Raw genomic sequence first — 20,336 nt, forward strand, 5'->3', positions numbered from 1 at the left:
CCTTGCCTGAACCGCGCATGGGATTCTGTTACCAGACCTGGGTGCTGCATCGAGGCAGACGGCTTGTTCATAGGTGAAGCGACCCTTAGGAAGATCTTCTGTCTCCAGGAGACCCTGCGTGGGGTCGGAGGGAGACCCCCACTCACTGAGTCACTGCTGCAGCCAGACAGGGTCCTCTTCCTGTGTTCTCCATTGCTACGAGAGAAGATGCAGCGTCAAAGACACACAATAAATGACTCAAGTATCATCTAACACCAAAACCCTTTTAACAAAGACACATGCTTGAGTTTACAAATGCAAATACACCCAACCTTTCCACTCTAGAATATTAAACAAGCTTTTGATCAACAAACTCTCTGATGAGAAATGGTTGAGATGAACCTTAAAACATGATTTAAAAAAAAAAATCATGTACCAGGCATCGACTGATTCCCAATGTCCATGTTATTAGGGCAAAAATTAGTGTTAATGTAGTTAATGTAAAATGACAACAGACATCAGCCACACAAACAGCCACAGCTGAGGCACATGCATGTTTTCTGGAAAAAAAAGATGCTTTTGTTAGTGGAGAAGAAAACTTGGTTACTGAGCTGCTGGAGGTGCTAAAAAACATCATGTTCACTGCTTCATGTTACTTATGTTTCACATTTATCAGAGTCATAATAACCAGGCCTTCAAATTCCACCTTCCAGCACAACAATGCAGACAATGTAGCAAACAAGGTAGGTGCTGTACTAAATCCTAAAAGGTTCCATGTTAATAGTGAAATTGCAACAACCAAAAAATGTGCTTTGTCAAATGTGATCCAAAACCCTTTTTGCACACTTCTATTCAGGGAGAGGTGCTTCGGAAGAGGCAAATGTTACCAGCAATAATTGTTTAAGAAGTCCCGCACCCTTTCCATTACGCCTTGCAAATATTTTATATCACGTTTTGGTCACACCTGCCTTCCTCAAGTGAAATTTACACTTCACATTGAATTCAGCGCTCAAGTAGTTTGGTTGACTACTCTGAACCAATCAGAATCTGCTCCCAGGTGACATCAATCGTTCACAAAAAACTGTGAGTGACACACACATAGAGGTAATGTCGGTTCTCTTTTAACAGAATATTGACAAGATGATGAAGACAAAATAAGCAAGTACATGAAAATAAAAAATGGAATATATTACAACATGATGTTTAGGTTGAACTCATCATTCAGGCTTTTGGAATAAAGTGTTTCTAATGTGAAAATCCAGTACGCTTCACGTCTTTTTAAGAATCATGGTTACCCCCCTCGCTGTGGTGACTTTACATGTTCAATACCACAAAAACGTAGACACAAGCTATGTTTACAATCATTGTGTAGTGTACCGCAACTGGGTAATCCCAGTCATTTCTGCGGATTGTGCTTTTGTGATCACTTATAAGCTGTTTTAACCGTCTAGTGGCCGTCAAGATGTACACTATGTGTGTAGAGGCACAAGTTATGACACTTTTTATTGGGAATAGCTTGATGTAGTGTTGGGTGGCAGAATGTGCAGGTCTTGTGAGTGTTGTTACATTGCGCACAGCCACCACAGCGGTAGTTGCCAGTGGTCAATAAACTAAGGAGCCTTAGTGAGGCTCTTCTCGTCTTGTATCTGGAAAAGTCAGAACCAGCCGATTTTTTTTTCAAGTCTGATTTCAAGATGTGCCGATGCTTTTTAAAGATCGTTTTTGTGAACAAACAAGGTCAACTGTGAGCAGATTCTGAGTGGTTCAGAGTAGTTGAGCGCACAATTCAATGTGAAGTCTAATTTCACCTGAGGAAGGTCTGTGTGACCGAAATGTTGAGAAATAAAAGCATTTGCAAGGTGTAATGGACAGCGTGCAGGACTTCTTTAACAAACTTTGTCATATGTGGAAAGTTAACATAACATCAACAAAACATGGGTGGAATGAAAAGTACAGCATAGCATGGCTTCTCAAAGTAGGAAAGTTGTCTTACATTTATTAATTTTATTCACATACATAACAATGCACCATGCAATTACGGTACAACATAATCAGTGCAAAAGCAGCAGAAATGATGGTCTACATTTTGTTGCAAGTTGGGTTGTTTTACTTAATTAGTAAGGCTGCATTCAACTATCTATTTAATTATGTATACATGTGACATTAAAATAATGTAACAGTCGCTAAACCATTTGGTATGTTTTTATTCCTGTTTCATTCATTAGTCTTCTTTTATCTAATAAAAGTCTAATAGTCAAGTCTAATATGATTATTTTATATCAGTGTATTCTGCATTGCAGTTCATGAGCACCAGTGAAATGCCATGTTATACATTATGTGACATGCTGTATATGTATAAATCCATTTAAAAGACACACACACACACACACACACACACACACACACACACACACACACACACACACACACACACACACACACACACACACACACACACACACACACACACACACACACACACACACACACACACACACACACACACACACACACACACACACACACACACACACACACACACACACACACACACACACACACACACACACACACACACACACACGGTTGTTGAATAAAAATAAAATTTCATGAATAACTAGTTCAAATGACACTTGTCCTCCATCAAAGAAACAAGGTTGTTATGTTACCCATTGAGGATTATATGGTAGCTACAGTAGTTACTAAGCTTGAAAAGCACACAAGCGCCAGTCTGATCATGTGGACACCAAAAAACAGGAAGTGACCTTTATCAAGGCAAATGCCACTAAGATCACAACGTTACTCTCACCACTGTTCTGCACATTGACTCCTTAACAGATTAAAAATCTTCACTTGATATATAACCTGTTAACATCTGCCAGCAAAAGTCACAAAGAAAGTCAGATAAAAGACATCACTGTTATTTTACAGGTCAACAGACACAACAAAAAATATATTCAGATTCAAATACCCAGCAGGTCAAGGCTTTTCAACAGGTTCTTTAAACCTGCTCCTATTCATCATCAGAGGCAATGTGCTCCTTTTTCCGTATTATCAACAAATGTGCTCAGAGGATTGGACTGCTATCAGAGGAGAAAAACATCCTGTGGAAATGCCATTTTACAATGGTCCGCCTTAGTGAGTCTCATTTATAATGGAAATGTTAACCTTTACTTTCTGCCATCCAGACACCTAGTAGAGCCTGTCAATGTAGCGCTGAGAGAGAGAAGACTCTGCGGTACACAGCGGTAAGTCTTCTATTCCTGAACATACTTTATTAGAGCAGCTGATCATAAACAGCATCCTTTCAAAAATAATCAGATCACTGAACTGAGTCAGCATGATGCATCACGGATAGAACTGGTCAGGAAAGCTAATGGCACGAGTGTAGAGTGCAGTTAATAAAGATATCCAGGTTAAATACAGTTCTGCCATGCAAAAAAAGCTTAAACTTCACATGCAAATACAACAAAAGAGGGGCGGATCAGCATCCCCTTCTGCTTCTGAGAGAAACAGGAAAAGGGCGGGTCCAGCTGCAGAGACGATGGGGAAAAAAAGAAACAGCTGCAAAGTACTTTTACCAATAAAAGGGTTGCTGTGGATAGTAGGAAAAATGTGTCAATATACAGGGACAAATAAAGCTGGGGGTTAAAAGGTTTGGACAGCCAACAAGTATGCGGCGTCTGCCATCCCAGCAAAGATCAGTATGTCCTTCCCACCCATCTCATCCCCTCTGTCCCTGGCCGATGTGCTTGGATCTAAGTAGGGAGGGTTTGTCTTAGCACCCCCTCTCACCTCTTGAGGCTCCCACTGTCTGCCAGGGAGCTCAGGGAGCCCAGTGAGCCCTGGTAAAAGCTTTTCAGGAAAGTGGGGGCAGAGAAGGAGGAAGGGAGGCTGTAGGTGGATTCGCTCTCCGAAACGCTGCGTTTTCTCGTGACAGCTATGAGACTAGGAGAGGCAAACATGATTTGCCCACAAGTAAAAACAAAAACAAACACATTACACAAAAGAAAGGAGCTTGTGGTCAGAGCACAGATAAAAACACTGAGGAACACATGAGGGGATCAAACATTGACAGGAAACTTGTGACGCTATTGTTGAAGGATAGTGGTGCAGGAGGTGGAGAGATTTTGGACTGATCAAAGTGCTGCCGACAGACTGCATTGTGTTTGTGCATCAAAGGTTAACTAAATATTTAGTTGGTGTTAAACTGATTAAAAGAGAAGCTACAGGTGCTGATTTTTGTGTCTTCAAATAAAAAGCTTGCCCCTATAGAAACATTTTAGTACAGTTCACATCCACTCCTGCAACATCACCAAACAGATGCATATTCTGCATTGATCGTTCCTTTCTACCACAGTTCAAACTAGGCAGAGAGTGACTGGTAAGTGAAGTGTACGTTACCTGCCCTGCAGCAGTTCCGGGTTAACAGACTGTTGTCTGCGCAGTGGAGCCTGTTTGCTCTGGTTGGCCAGCTGGCCCTCGAAGGAGATGCGTTTCTTTACAGGCGGATGGCTGAAAGTGTGGGCACGCCGGCGGAAATGCAGGCCGTTTTCCGGGTCGTCGTCATGAATAGCAGGGGGGGAACCTGGAGGGGAGTGACCGGGAGATTCCTCATCTTGCTGAGGAGGACAGAATGTAATAGAGAAAAAGATGTCAGTGCATAAGTAGGAAACGTTTTACAGAGATTTCATATCTCCATATTAAAGCATAATTGGATTTCTAATGTGTCCGACTGTTCAACTGAGTGACAGGGAGAAACGATGAGATAATGGTAAATTCATTCATTCATTCAAACCTTTATTTAACCAGGATAAAAAAACTCATTCAGATCAAAAAGCTCTTTCACAAGAGAGTCCTAGCAAGTGGCAGCAGCGCAGTTTCAAGTAGACACAGAGACACTTACAGGCAAATACATGGACACACTTTCACTCATCATATTCAAATAACAATGTCATCATAAAAAACCTGGGTCCTAAATCAATTTAAAAACAGTGACATACAGACTGCATTTCTGCAAGGTCCTTTAAAAAGCCTTTAAAAGAATTAAGTGAGACCAACTCCTTCAACTGTAGTTCATTCTAAAGCTGATTCCATGCACATGGTGCTGCAAAATTAAAAGCCTTTTTGCCAAAGTAATAACAAAAACTAATAACAAATTCCACCCAAATATGCTGCACTGCCATGCAGGTCAGTAACCTAGGTATAATCAGGCAAAATTAAAATGGTACCAATCAAGCTAAATGTTTTTGGAAGTGAAACCACACACAGCAAAGCTCAGTCAAATACAACAAAACATCTCAATTACAGGTCTGCACTCACCTAGCCAATGAAACCCTACATCAAGACTCGATCCAGGTTTAACTTTCTACTCAACACTCTCGGACTCAGTGTTGCCTCATGCCTGGTACAACTCCCACATCTATTGTATTCTAATGGACAATGTCCTGTGACTCGCAGAATTACACACTATTGGTGGGCTTGAACCCTCCAATCTCCTCCCTTGATGCTTTTACAGAACTCCCTCTCTAAAATCTGACACGACAGGAGAAATACAGCAATGGCTGTGCTGCTTTATTTCCAATACGCATAGAAAAAACAACAACAGCAAGGTCTAATAAAGCTACTACTAATCCAATGTTAATGACATTGCAGGTTGCAAAAGGTCTGTTTGTCTGCTGCGCACGTGTTCATGCTAGATGTCACTGTCAGCTGAATGGCTTAATTGTGATTTGTAGATTTTAGGAAAACACTGATAAGATAAAGTGACTGAGGGACACTTTTAAAGTGTGACAGGGCTAAGGAAGAGGAAGCCAGGACAGGGATGGCTCAGCAGACACACAACTGGACATCCTGCCTTGAATTTCCTGCTCGACATCGGCATCCTGACACAATCCCCAGATGACTAATTATTCGCTTTATCGCGGGGGAAACAACATTCTTCTGACCACCAATGATATAACAAAGAGGAGCACAGGTGAGCATTGGAAGCAAAAACACCAGAATGTCCTTGTACATCCAAAATACTCACATACAGTGTAATGACATAATGTCACATCACTTTCAACAACAGAAGGGCATCTTAATGACACACGTGATGCTTGTGAAAACACCAATACTTGGTCCTCATGTGTAGGGTTTACTTAATAAAATCCCATCACTTGAAGCTGCCACTTGAGGGGTGTTTCCTAGTTCTGGTAAATCTGACACGAAATGGTTGGTGCAACAGGCATAAGTAAGTCATATTACACCTACATTTTCTATTTCAGATCTCTGTCCGTTAAATACTATAAGCAACACAAGGCAAACATTTTGACTATATCAGTGGAGTGCTCTTAACTCCATCATGACTGATGGGAAGTCATACGGACTACATCGCACACTCACTTCACATCCTGCACACACAGTGGAGCAAACAACCCCAAATGGTTCTCTGACAGCTCTGTGAACGCACCCCCTGCTGTACTGTTCTGTCTTTTGGCCAATGCAGCTGTCTCATGAATCGATGTGGGAATAATGTGCACACATGTCTCCATGTGAGAAAAGAAATGTTGGCAGCCTCCAGCTACTGACTCTGATGAAGTGAAAGCACATGCCTATCACACTTGCCCTTTCCTGAGGACAGAGATGGAATAACATGGTTTTAAAAGCCACTGGGTAAAAAGTGAGAATTTCCAGAGTCCCTCCGGTAATGTTATGGGAATTCTCGTGCTCCCCCTCAAGGACACTTACTCTTTCAAAACTGCTGATGCTTCCCATGCTTCCCAAGCGGCCCCGCATCCGGCTGGCACCCTGTTGAACGAGATGATTATACAATTTTGCTCAAGTTCTGAAAAAACAAATACATAAATGATGATAATCCCTTTTCAAAAGTGTACCAATTGTTCATGATAAACAGTGCTGTTGGGATTGTCAAGAAGGTTGTAAAACAATGATTAGCAATGAATCAGAAAGTCATAAATGGCAAGAAATAAAAAAGGACTAGTGTTTTCTGACTTGATAAAATGAACAGTGTTGTTTGGCTTAGTCTCTGAGACAATTACAGATGGCAGCAGAGGTCTCAGATTGCCTGGATCCTTCTACTAAGGACTTATTCTGCTGTCTCACTGGCAGATATGGGTCAATTCAAATCCCCTGGATGACAATGACACAGAAACAGCAACTGATACAAAGTTAAAGCAGAGAGACATAAATGGTACACAGCATAGTGGCTATATTCTGTCAGGGGTGGAGAAAATCTAGAGTCAGAGACAGGGAATGAACTGGAAAAGAGGAGAGCAAAGTGGTAGATAAAATATAATCAAGATAATAACTTAAGATGGATGCGGGGGCAGAAAAGAAAAGAGAACATGTTATATAAAACTTGTGACCCACCCTTGAAAAGATGTTCTCCAGGGAGCTGGTAAGGGAGGAGCGTGCTTTATTCTTAAGAATATCAAGTTTAAAGCGACTGCTGGTGGCTGTGATGTCTCCCGCGGATGAGCTGTTTGCTGCATTCTGTCCGAGAAAACAATGGGCGAATCAAACAAATATAAAAATCACAGAAATACTTATTAAAATGCAACTTTCACTGGGAGCTTTTCAGTACACAAAATCGGTAAGCAGACAGTAGCAAACCATATGGCCAAAAATAATCCTGGATCTGTTGTTTTGCCATTTAAAATGACATCATTTAAACACAATCCCTAAGGCTAGATCATGCCAATGTAATTATCTACAACCCTTTCATACTTTAATACCATGCATTCCCGCAGCAATTTGATTCCATTGATAACCAGCTTAAGCCCTTTGTAGGAATATTACACTTCCAAACGGGAAGGGATGAACTTTATATTTAAGATAGCAGGATCAATAGCAGCCATCACGGGGAACTAACATCTTCTAAACTAAACTAAAATTCTATGCTACCCTGTAGTCACTCACAACACAGCAAAAGTTGCATCAACAAAAGAAAACCCAGTTTGACTCGCTTGTTGGGATTCAAGAACTCAACCTGTCTTGTTTGGGAGTAAATAATGATGTTGATTTTTTTCTTTACTCAATGTTTTCTGTCGCCTTTTCTATTTAAAGTTGCTACTATACCAAAACAAAAATCCAGAAGAAACTCTGAGGTCCAGAGGGCTTAGACACATGTCACAGAGTCTATGCTATTCTGCAAAAAAGAAAAATCTTTTCTGAAACCTTTAAGGTCTAAATTGACTTTTGTCAAATTTCAAAGATGTTGAAAGGCCCTTTTTAAACTTTTTAGGCATTGACACTATACCCTTTCAGTTCTTAGGTGACGTTAAAATGAAATCTCAGGAATCAAATTTACTGTGGTTTTTACCTGTGGTGCCTCTCCGATGTGGAGGTGGGACTTCTGTTTGGTTCCACAGAGCTGTCTCAGATGGAGAATCACCAGCTCATTCTCCTCTTGGTCTGACCCGGGCTTCAGTTTCTGCAGACATGGATAAACAAACACTTATAACCCGAGATGGGGAAAAAACACTGCTTTAAAGCAGATGCAGCCGTCTTGAGAAATTAATCACCCAAAAACTGTCAATTTGTCCCACTTTTTCCAGATACTAAAGTGTGCTTTCTCTAAGCAAAGCCAAACCTTACCTGAACTCGCTCAAAAATCTCAGCCTGCTCATTGTCAGTCAGCTGGGAAAGATATTTTTGGATAGCTAGCTTTGCACGGGGTGGGTAGAGACCTGGAAACAGAAGAGGAAATGGGAATGCTCTTTTATGTTGCTGTAACTCTGAGAAACAGTCAATGTTTTTCAATTTCCTTGCGGGAGTCATCCCCAAAGGATTAATAAAGATAAGTCTAAGTCTATGCATCAGTATATTTATGAGTCAAGCCAGAGAGAGTTTTACGTTGCTTACCTTCAATCCGCTCGCAGAGCTTGTGCAGGCCATGCATGGGGCAGGCTTCACACAGCTGGATCTCAGTCTTGTTGCTCTGTAAGGCGGCTGCAGTAGTGAAGGCCTGCTTCAGCGTCAGCATCACTTCATCCACCTGACACATACAGGCAAACGTAGAGACAAGACACACACACAAAAAGACAAAACAAATTCAAATAAAAATATCGGGTTAAGGGAGGAAGCTAAAGCAATTTTAATGCACGTTTTGTGTGACTCACCAGGGACTCACTGGCACACTGGAAAACGTAGCACACATACTGACTGGGACCAGAATCTGGTGGGTCACGACAGATGAATCCAAAATGGTCAGACTGCTTAACACCCTGAGTCAAATTCAAGACAAACAGGAAAACTTTGTAATCAGTCTAGCAGTACACACCATAAAACAAAAACTGAGAAGACAGCACATCACTGACACCATAATGGCTTTTGACATTTTCCTTTCAAATTCCTTCAATTAGTAAACTGACCACTTTGCTCACACTAAACAGTGCATTACATTTTATGCCGGGATGTCTATTTAAAAGTAGTGGGATTACATCAGGCAGTAACACAAAAAAACATATTTCTACATCACTATAAAAGATGGAATTTGCCATCAAATTAAGGCTGGAAAATAAAAGGCTTGATGTGCGTTAAATACAGACAGTAATGCATTAGATGTCTAGTAAAGAAATACATGAAATGAGCCTTATTGTTTGGACTGAGGCAGAGACAGAAAAGAGAGGCTTTTTAAATACAGCAAGTAAAATTAAACCAACCTGACAGCAGGAAGAGATATCTTTGAAGATCTTCTCCAGCACCACTGTTTTGCTGTCTGGACTTATGAGATTTACTTCAAAACGGCCAACCTGTGAAACACAAAAATATATTATGATCAAATTGATACATGCATGAACACATTAAAATAAGACCTTGCATAAAACAATAATAAATATATATATATATATATATATATATACATATCCATCATGACTATTCTGAAACCCACTCAGTGACATACATAAACACACTCGCGCACTGTCAAAATCAAGGTCATCAAGTCTGCACCAACGATTTTTCCCGTAATTGACTGCTATGTGTGTATCATATTGAGCGTTGTGTTCTAGTTTTTAAAATTAGCTTCATAAAAGGAAATGGACATAATGTGTGAGGAATGGCAGCTGGCTCACTCTGCAACTTGCATGCTTTTCCCAAAGTGTTGGATTTACATTTACACAGAAGTAGCGCTGAAGTCCCAAATTCTACTAAGGAGGTCCAACCCTCTAACTGAGGCAGTAACACTGGGCCGACCTGGTCCGTACATAACTGCCAGCCATGTGCACGTTAAATGATTTGCAGTAACAAGAACTTCAGAACTATATGCAGACAGGGTTTCATTGACAGATGGCCCTAAGCAAGCATTTGGTTTTGTGGTGTGACAGATGAGAGTCATGTGAAAGAACACAGCCATTCATCTTATAGACAAAAAGGAGTGTGCGTGTGTGTGTGTGCATATATAGTTCTGCCCATAAACCTAACATCCACTACACTATTGGAAAGAACATGAGAACATTGCTGTTCTGAGAAAGCTTCTCATCTACAGTCAGATGGACACAAAGTTAAGAAACCTCTGATACACTCTTTCTAAGACCAAGACATTGGCAAAAGTACAGCACAGCATTAGGGCAGAACAATTTGGGGAAAAAAACAAATTGTGACTGAATGATTCATTTTTTTAATCTACATATTGGACCTTCTACAACCATGTTAAATAAAGTAATACTAAATAAATTAAAAATCCACTGAAAATGGGACCTTTCTGTGAACAATCTGTGATCTGTATTATTATCCCGGCCTTTATCTTCCGTAAAAATAATAATAAAAAGGGGAATAATAAATATTACGCCAAACACGTATCTAAACCTTTCACGTTTGATTAATCCCGGCCTTCACGATTAGCTAATTGCATTCTTTCAAATCGTGATTTCTATTTGAAAACAATTCATCTTTCAGCCCTACGCAGCATCATTAAATGTCCTCTACCTGGAAGAGCATAGTACGGTTCTTGTCTGAATCAGATGGCTGAACATGGTTTGGTGCACTTGAGTGTCTGCGGCGTGTGGGACCCATGATGACGCCTTCCCCCGGCTTCTTCTGCAGACTCCCTGCCAGGCTGCTGCAGCGCGTACGGAACTCCTGAGGCTCCTCAAACCCAGAATCCTCCAGGATGCACTCGGGGAACGCTCCTCGCAGGCTGCTCTGACTGGTACTGTTAGACAGGTCTTTACCTAAAACTATATACAGCAAAACACACGCTGTTTATTTAGATTATAATACCTGACACTTTTAGTCACTATTGTTACTGGTAAACAGAGGCCACCACACATCAATCAGACAAGTTTGACCAAGTCATCATCTTATTATCCCTGATGATATTTGCATACTAAAATATTACAGAAAAAATACATACTAACTAGCTCCATACTGAAATACAAGAGCATTGCAGTTTATTCTGGGTAACATCTTCTACATGAATGATCAAATGGTGAGGATGTTGACTTTTTGCCTGGAAAATTAGTCAGCTGGAAAGTTTAAAAATCACCATGGTTGAGAGACAGGGTTCTCAACCAACTCATGGCACTATTGTTAATAACCTAGTAGGGTTGTCACTGAAATGGACTTTGCTGGCCACACTTATGTGACATTATATACTTACTTGTAGCTCAGACTCATGCATTACGCTATGCGCGTTGCATTCAAATTCATTTGAACAAATTTCATGTTAGTTCAAATCTGAACTTGACTTTCTAACAGTGGCAGCCCCATTAGCTAGTTAATTGGCTATTTTTCATGTTTAACAGTGAACTTTTAAAAACATTTTTCAGCAACAGTAACTAAAAGCTGCGGGGCTTAGCGGACGGTCAATCGTGTGCTGTATACATCTGACTAACGCTACCAGCAGATTCAGCTTTAACCTTCTGTAGTACTGTGCATACACATTATTTTGATAAAACAGCTAATGCTAGTCGTCAATCTGCTTGAGACTCTTACCTCCAACTCCCGTCATGTCCTCCACTCCAGGGCCTCCGGGGTCTTCTATACTCTCATTCAGAACAGAGGAGAGAGGGTCTCCTTCTTCCCCTATTAACAGCTCCACAGGGGTACTCTCCGTGGACCCTTGCCGACCGCCGAGCAGCCGCAGGCGCTTGCGCTCACCCTCATGCAGACGGAACTTATCGATGCAGTCATCGATGAGGGTGACTGGAGCCTTTTTGTGCAAAACTGTCACCTGGAATTATTTTTAATTCAGCAACGTTAATACAACTGCCCAATTGAAAACACTTCATATTTGAGGAGCACATTCATTTCTACCTTGCCACAGTAAAGCACTTCAAACTTCTGGGAGTTGTAGAAGGCCTCGTCAGCTTCCTGTTTTGGCTTGGAATCTTCCTTTAGGGCTGATTTGGACACTTGGCGAATACTGCTGATCACCTCAGGGACCTGTAAGAAAGGAGAGTGGATCAAGGGGATGAGATGAATAGGAAGACATTAACGAGGAAAACCATAATAAATAGAGTAAGGGAAGCATACTGGAACGCCAGCAGGGTTTCCCTGCAGCTCTTCCTACAACTCAACAACAACATCAACTGCTATAACTCTATTAGCTCCAAAGACACAGTTTGTGATTTGCTTCCAGTTTCTATATTAAAAAACAACAACATTACATCACATTAATGCACAAACAGAAGTCAACCCATAACAGTTAAAAGTTTAACTGACAGTTGCAGTTCAGCCAAGAACTTGCTTTGATTGACAAATAACATGAGCTGACTTCATACTTTGACTTTAAATGACTCAAGGCTAAAATAAAAACAAGGGCACAAGATTTGAACTAACTAAGGCTAGTCAACAGCAGACAGACCGAACACTACATTGGTAACAGAAGTAGGCGAGGAGACAGTAAACACCCACACACTATAGGACAGAAGACAAAACAAAGAGCTGGACACAAAGAGAGACTTGGAAGGTCACTGAACCTGTTTCTGCTTCACTGTGTGAGGCACTTGCACCTTGTTCAACTCCTGCGGGAACGGCTTGTGCCATGCAAGCAGGGTATCTGTTTCAGTAACATGCATCCAGGAAGAAAAAAAAAAATACAAGTCAAGATAGAAAATGTACGTCTTTCAAAGCACACTCTTAAGCAATATTCGAAAATTTGAAGCCAGACCATCTCTCAGTCGTGGGACACATACAATTGAGATGACAATTTTGGCAGACAACGCAACTGACATTCTCCAAGTCCCAACTCTCTGAAAAGGGAGAGTGCATAGAACCAGGGACGCAGCCAAGGTCAGCCAAATACCGCATTTAAGACAAGAACGAGTGCTTAAACAAACAGTGGCTCCACACACTGTACACATCTCAATTGCATCTCTGATAAGAGTTGCCCACAGTCTGTTGAGCAAACATATTTATTATGTAGACCAGGGAGGGAAGTTATGTAACAAAATCAGTCTCACTTTCAAGGTGTAACCAGAACAACAGGATAGAAGCGGGAGGTCAGACAAACAGGAAAGGAAGGATTGTGAATAAAAGAAAACGTCTTGAGAAAGTGTATCCCTGCTTTTCATGGAGGCTAGTTTATGTAAGAGACACAGAGATTGAATACTTTTCTGACACATTGCTCCTGTGGCTATATGAGCTATTTTAAAGTCCTATTTTCTGCCGGCCCAATGGTTGAGTTGTGGGTGGCTGGTGACAGGGGGCTGCATTGAGATGAGGAAGAGGGCAAGCAGTGGGTGGTTGGTCAAACATACTCCGCCATCTGTTCACTCTAACAAAACTGACCTGTGTAATTGATTTTGTAAATGTCGGTTTATGTTTCTGGCTTGCTTAAAAACTATAAAAGACCGTTTTGAGAAAACAAAACTGGTGAAAAAAAGGTGCAGGGACCAATGTCTATTCATAAATGTAGCACAAAATACCCTTAAACATGTCACCCCTATTTACTTACAACAACGTGAGATCAAGTCTGCTACCTTTGTGAATAAAAAGCATGGGCAAAAGCAGTGCTGACACAACGTCAAGGTAATTCAGTGGACTTGGTGGCTGAGAATCACAGCTGCACTGGTCTGATCTGTCATGCAACTAGGCCTGTGCGGGAAAGAAATAACAGCGCCTTCTTAACATTTAAAGGCACTGCTGGTTTATACATGGGTAAGATGACACCACAGCATCATTTCATCCGATTAATTATTTGTAGTCAACCCAATATCGAGCCAGTAAAGGTGCTCATTCTTTGGGTGAAGACAGCCAAAAAGCCGTTGAAAAGAAAGTAGCTGTGTTACCCACATAGACTGTATAGTTTTCCACTGGAAATCTATTTAACAACATAGCCTCCCACTGTGCCGGTTCTCCGACCTGGTTTTCCCATCTAACCTTCACCCATCATTGCCTGGCTTTATCAAACAATATCAGTGACACTGGCTGTGATCCAAAAGCCGGTCTACATAAACGCCAACAGCTTTAGAGCTTAGGAGAAAACAAACATGAGGATTGTCCCTCCAGAGCTGGAGTCCTCACTCTCAGTGCATGACTCATGCTGTCAAACCTCTCTACAATAGGCCCTGATAATATCGGATCAAACAGCAGCTGGCAAAGTCTGTTGCCCTTATCAGACCCATTAAGACTAACCAGGTTATGGACCAAACACACCTGCCCACACAATCTGAAAATAGGCCTAATTAGACTTTTTTTAGAAACACAAAAGGTTATCAATGTGTCAATACAAGATAAGAATGAAAGCAGTCACAAACAGAGGCATTGAAGATAATTCTCCATGTCAGAAAAGAAGCAATCAGAGATTGCATGCTTTTTGAAGTTAATCAATGTTCTTTTAAAGTTACTTAAAATAAAAGCCAATTGCAGCTGAAACATTTTCCAGAATTTCGAATGTCAAGGTATACCCGTCCAACCCAATAGGTCACAAAAAAGTAGAATCAGAAACCGCTTTGCAAAATATAGGCAACTTATTTTAAAAAAAAAATGTTGCTTGTTCCTGGATAATACTGGTGCTTTAAACATCTGTCTTTGTGTGGCTGGAGCTCTCCAAGCATTGGTTCTAACATCAACTCATTGTTGCTGTGAAGTCTTCCCAGGGATTTTCCAACTGCGTAAGGACAAACTGGGCACCAAAGTTAAACAAAGTTTGCGTCCTAACTCAAAACAATGCAAGACAAGTGCCCTTATGTCACCTTTACATTGAAGATAATATCACAGGTGAAAAACATGCTTTACATCCTCCCATAAAGTTTTTTTTGCATTAAAACAAAAGGTTTTCTATGGAAGACCATGTTATGTGTCTTTAATATGTCATTACAGAACAATGTCAGAACAAAACCAATTATATGTCTGTTATTTAAAAATAAAAAAGATCAGGGGCAGTCAGTTCTCTATTAGCACAAGTTTACTCACACTCAGATATATCCTGCAATTTTGCACCGTCAAACCAATGTATTATATTACAGTTAAGAACAGAATCCACTTGAAATAAAAGGAAACAGTGGACTGTGTTTAGTGACCATATGGAGGTAAAGACAGGCACATTTTCCTAGCCTGCACTGCTACTTTAACTTGAATGAACTAAATGCGTTCCCAATGACCTGTTAACAGATTAAGCAGATTGTCATCTCTCATGACAACCAGATAAGAATCTAAGCGCTTTAGTTTTCATTGTGCAAGAAACATTATGATGTTCACAGCCAGCTCACCTGTCCTGTCTAACCAAAACTTGCACAGCTGTGACTTAAGAGCTGTTTTAACGCTTCTCAAAAGCACAGAATAAAAAAGTAATGTCTGTTTTCTTTATGTTACTCCATAACAGACAGTTGACTAAATGCTGATTTAGACTTTTATATTGAAGACAAGTATGTCACTCTTGCCCTGACTTGGCTCATGAGTGTGTCCCACTGTCAGTACATGTCACTGAATGATGACCAGCACCCGCCCAACAGCAGAGTTACCCAGTGAGAGATTCCTCCGTAGTCTGGTTCCAAGTGAGAGCAGAGGACACCGTGCAGGCTCGAACTGTCTGGGGCAAGTTTGATCACGGCACAATGAAGATGACTTGAGTCAGTGTTAAATTTGTGTCATGAGAGTCTCACTGAGGACGTAGATGAGCATCCCTAATTTCATCCAAGTAAAATGTTACAATTAAACCCTAAATAACAGTGTCCGGCAAAACAATGTTTGTAGCCTGTCGTCATGGATACACCAATCAAGAGTACATAAATGCCAAAAATAGCACACCTTATAGCTGCACCTTATGCAAATTATCCAATTACAGCTGAATCACAAACTTTTACTATATATGAGGACTGAAGTTGGATTTCAAGTTAAGGAAGTCAAACTAGTTAGTACTCAACCGTTCAAACAAAGGAAGACACACACAATGAGACATCCCATGTTCATGTGCTTTGTTTGCATTTCTTTTAGTTAAAACTTGATTTTGTTTTCTATGCCTACACAAAATCAAATAGATAAACTGAGCTTCTCTGCTCTTCGAGACATCACAAGCGTCATTGTAACCTTTCACATCATATTGGGAGATGCCAGGGGTCTGTCCTAAGGCTTTACACAATGTCTTGTCTACAGCCAAGAATAGATTTTCAAAAAATGCCTGCCATTAAAAAACAAAGCAAAGACTTATTACCATGTCTTCAAACTAACTTGAGATAAATAGAAAAGTCACAATATTACATCAAGAATGTCTGTATTATAAACAGGAAAATAGCCTGGTAAATAATCAAATCATTAATGACAGAAACCACGTTGTTTTTTTTTTTAACATGGCAGCAGTGCACTGGTAGAATAACCCATGCATTCCACATGGCCCGCCTTGCACATGTTGCTAGCTTGCTGGCTGCCAAACCAGTTCTTGTTGCATAATAATGGCGAATGAGGTATGTTCAAGATGCCTTTCTGACTGTTGCAAACATTTGGATGTCAGTAGAGAGGCCAGACACCTCGAAAGTGCATCTGGGTGTTGCCTCTTCAGCTCTCAGCTTTCACCAGCAGAGAAACAGCCTGCCAGAGCCCTGCACATACCACAGGAAACATGATACAACGCAGGCCTACTTAAGATCAATGCAAAACGTGAGCATAACTGGATTGCTGTTTTTGACAACATTACTTACCTTGTTCATTTGGGAAACGAGGATAACCTAAACAGAGCTGAATTAGCACAACTTTCATGCATTTCTTTCACATCTACAGAAGTGAGATTCAATGTGTTAACTCAGAAGGAATCACTGCAGCATGGGTAGGCACTTTTAATGACATTTTCAACATGTTTAGAGGCTAAAAACACATTTAAAACATGCCCTGTTTGAGCCTGTTGGGTGCTAACTCTAGCAGGAGAATAACACGGTGTAGGCAGCACTGATTCTTTTCGTTTGTCTCTCTATTGACAGCACTCCAAATTTACAAACTACAGTGCTACATGTTGAAATGGACCGCAATTCTTCTTTAAGCATTTCTTATTCACTGTCGCCAACATACAGACAACCAATGCCACTGGCGTGAGCTCTTGCGCCCAGTGCCTTACACATAACCTACGACCTAAGATACATTTCAGACCAGAAAACATGAGTGCATATTCATTTTCAAACACTGACTCCCACGTTCCTGGTTTTGGACTGTTTACCACATATCAGTATATTACTCAAGAGTGGCATGCTGATCAGCATGGAAATGTGCTGACTCGATATTGGGCCTATACTCAGTTGTTGTCACACCAGTCCCCAAAGAGATTCCTGATCAAATAAAGACACTAGCACAGAGATGGATTAACTTTCCCAAAAATCCAGTGTGCTAGGTTGATCATCCCCACTGGTGGCCTAAATACTTAATACCAAAGCAAACATGTTTGGACCATTGACTAAGCTACTGTGCTTTTGAGATTAAATTACATTGTTGTTACCTAAACGAGAGTGGGATATTCCTTTGTCTTGTACATTTGGACAGTACATTTTATGATGGGTGTCCATAAAGTGTACACAAGTGGGCCTTAATGTACATCTTGACATCAGTAGGTTTAAACCCAGATTTTGACATTATAGATGTAAATCGCTTTTGAAATATCATGAAAACATTACATTGAGTTTTGAGCAGTATGGGGTCACTCAAACACACTTAAGTGCCTATAACAATACTCCAGAAATAATATTTATTATTTGAGGGATGACAGCTGAACCACATATTATCTTTTCATCAACATCGTCCTTTGCATGCTATTAAGTGTAGGCTACTTCTCTCGTCCTGGTAAAACTGTTGTTGTCAAGCGTCACGGGTATTTTGACACTTGGACATGCCTACCTGGTTGGGGTCGCAGGCCTTAAAGACGTGACATGACATCTCGGACTCAGGGTTGTCAGGCTGGCCCCGCAGCAGATAGGCAAAATAGGTGAGGTCATTGCTGTTGTGTATGAAGCGAGAGATGAGCTGTGCTTTGTGCTCGAATATGAAGACTGACGAGTTGTTGCTGCTGGAGGGGACACATCGGACGAAGGGGGGGTTGAGGACCAGCTGAACTTCTCTCGGCTGCACCACGGGGCCGCAGTCGCCTTTCTCACTTTTCCTGCGGATCTCAGCCACCAGCCACGGAAGCATGGGCAGGGTGGTCCGCCTGTCGAGCGAGGACCAGCCGATGTAAGTCAGGGCGAACCCCCTGTCGGACTTCGGAGGGCTGTTCTCCCTCTCCTCCTTACTCTCCATGTCGCCCGTCACACTTTCGGCCAAACTCGGTGACAGCGACGTGGGACTATAAAGACTACTTTCAGAAATGATGCCGAGCCGATCTGTACCATTTGCAACCAAGGTCAGACGTAGTTGTGTTTAATTTGCAACTGTTCTCATGTCCACATCCACGGTGAAAGTTCATACAACGAAGCGATTAGCTACTGCACGTGCTCGCCCTGACGATCAGCAGCAACACTTCATGTTATCAAAATCTCACCGATGGACAGTTTTCTTTCTAGGATATAAAGGAAATTCACTTATACTGATGGATTTGTATTAATTGCTTCCCTGCACTGTTTGTCCACTGCTTGCATGGCCAGTAACTCAAATGCTAAACAGTCATGTACTGTCCTGTCCCAACCAAGCTTGCTTAAAACGTGGCTTTGGTTGGCTCCTGTGTAAACAAGTCGCCGAGAAATCGGAATTCTTTGACGCGCAACGTTGCTCCAGAGCGCACAACGGCGCGGCCCATTCAAACAATCCCAGCTCTAAAATCCTATGAGCTTATTCGGCGTGGTCGCATTTTTTTCTTTCTTTCTAAAATACATACATTGATGCTTGTTTATCGCCTTTTAATGCAGGGTCCCGACTGTGATCCTTTCTTCCACAACGCCTTGGAGGCGGAGCGGCTGTGCGCGTTGATGACCCGCCCAACCATCCCATGTGCTGGAGGAGTGGGCAGGGCAGAGCCGCCGTGCAAAACGTGACAGCACTAAGCTCCACCTTTCTCAACAGTGCATACTAGCAGTGGTGGAATATAACTAAGCACATTTACTCAAGTACTGTATATACTTAAATACAACTTAAATGTACTTACTTTACTTGAGTCTTTTCTTTTCATGCCACTTTCTACTTCTACTCCACTACATTTCACAGATTTATTTTGTACTTTTTACTCTACATTTATCTGACAATTGCACACGAAACACATGTAGTTTATAAAATAAAGGTTTATTATACATATATTATAATCTACCAAACAATATAGGCCTACAAGTACAGCTGATATGATTAGACAAATAAACACTGGAACAAAAATTATAGTTAAAATACTGGGAACCCTCTTTTTTGGTAGTGGGGGAAGTGTTTGCAGCCTCCACGGCACTAGTCTTCTAGGCGCATACCTTTGTTTGCTGTCATCCTACTTACCAAAAGACTTTCCCTGGTAAAAAGGGCAAAAGTAGTGAAGACTAGACTTGGCCATATACTATGTTGGCAGCACAATATGCAATACTTCACTAAAGCAGTTCACACCTGACTGTTTACAAGCAGGCTGTGCTGATTCATAGTCTTGGAAAGCTGTAATCCTATCTGATATGCTTCATGCACTACAGAAGTTCCCATCCACTGAATGCTATAATTCCAAGCACTCCTCCTATCCCCCAAATAGAAGCTGTGCCATATTTAACCTCATCACCGAGGCAGTAGCCACTGGAGTTCTGCAGCCTACTAAACCCCACAGTAATGGTGAGGACTTATGTGTGTATACCTCAAGGACTTATACATATAAGTGGACCTTTATATAATACAGGGCAGGCCATCAAATAGACTCCCACTTGAAAAAAATCACGTGGTTGGATTTCTGTTCTTTGAGTGTTGACATTGTATTGAATTGACTGTTTACAATGGATTGTGGCGAAAATGGAAATTAATTAGATCCATCTATCTAA

At 41.2% G+C, this 20,336-nt stretch overlaps 1 protein-coding gene and 1 long non-coding RNA gene across 7 annotated transcripts in view; one reads left to right on the forward strand and one right to left on the reverse strand.

Annotated features, from left to right (window-relative positions):
* tbc1d4 (TBC1 domain family, member 4) overlaps nt 1-19,267 on the reverse strand; it is a 29,618-nt gene extending 10,351 nt beyond the window's left edge. For 2 of the 6 annotated variants that reach the window (XM_034884754.1, XM_034884753.1), the window contains exons 1-14: nt 18,244-19,266; nt 12,241-12,369; nt 11,920-12,157; nt 10,912-11,162; nt 9,648-9,737; nt 9,105-9,209; nt 8,848-8,980; nt 8,581-8,672; nt 8,306-8,416; nt 7,354-7,476; nt 6,712-6,771; nt 4,384-4,601; nt 3,775-3,927; nt 38-195 (exon numbers count right to left, since the gene is read on the reverse strand). In XM_034884754.1, coding sequence (XP_034740645.1) covers nt 38-195; nt 3,775-3,927; nt 4,384-4,601; nt 6,712-6,771; nt 7,354-7,476; nt 8,306-8,416; nt 8,581-8,672; nt 8,848-8,980; nt 9,105-9,209; nt 9,648-9,737; nt 10,912-11,162; nt 11,920-12,157; nt 12,241-12,369; nt 18,244-18,642 — 2,260 coding nt within the window. In that variant the 5' untranslated portion in view covers nt 18,643-19,266. Of the gene's footprint in view, nt 1-37; nt 196-3,774; nt 3,928-4,383; nt 4,602-5,301; nt 5,383-6,711; nt 6,772-7,353; nt 7,477-8,305; nt 8,417-8,580; nt 8,673-8,847; nt 8,981-9,104; nt 9,210-9,647; nt 9,738-10,911; nt 11,163-11,919; nt 12,158-12,240; nt 12,370-18,243 lie in introns of those variants that run through there. The other 4 variants (XM_034884755.1, XM_034884756.1, XM_034884757.1 and 1 more) reach the window with 4 other exon arrangements.
* LOC117952455 lies at nt 18,538-20,323 on the forward strand. The gene is made up of 2 exons (XR_004658412.1): nt 18,538-18,745; nt 19,248-20,323. It is a non-coding gene; the product is annotated as an uncharacterized LOC117952455 (long non-coding RNA).
* Nucleotides 20,324-20,336: the final 13 nt, after the last annotated feature.

Source organism: Etheostoma cragini, chromosome 11 (genome assembly GCF_013103735.1).
Source record: "Etheostoma cragini isolate CJK2018 chromosome 11, CSU_Ecrag_1.0, whole genome shotgun sequence".
NCBI classification, from domain to species: domain Eukaryota; kingdom Metazoa; phylum Chordata; class Actinopteri; order Perciformes; family Percidae; genus Etheostoma; species Etheostoma cragini.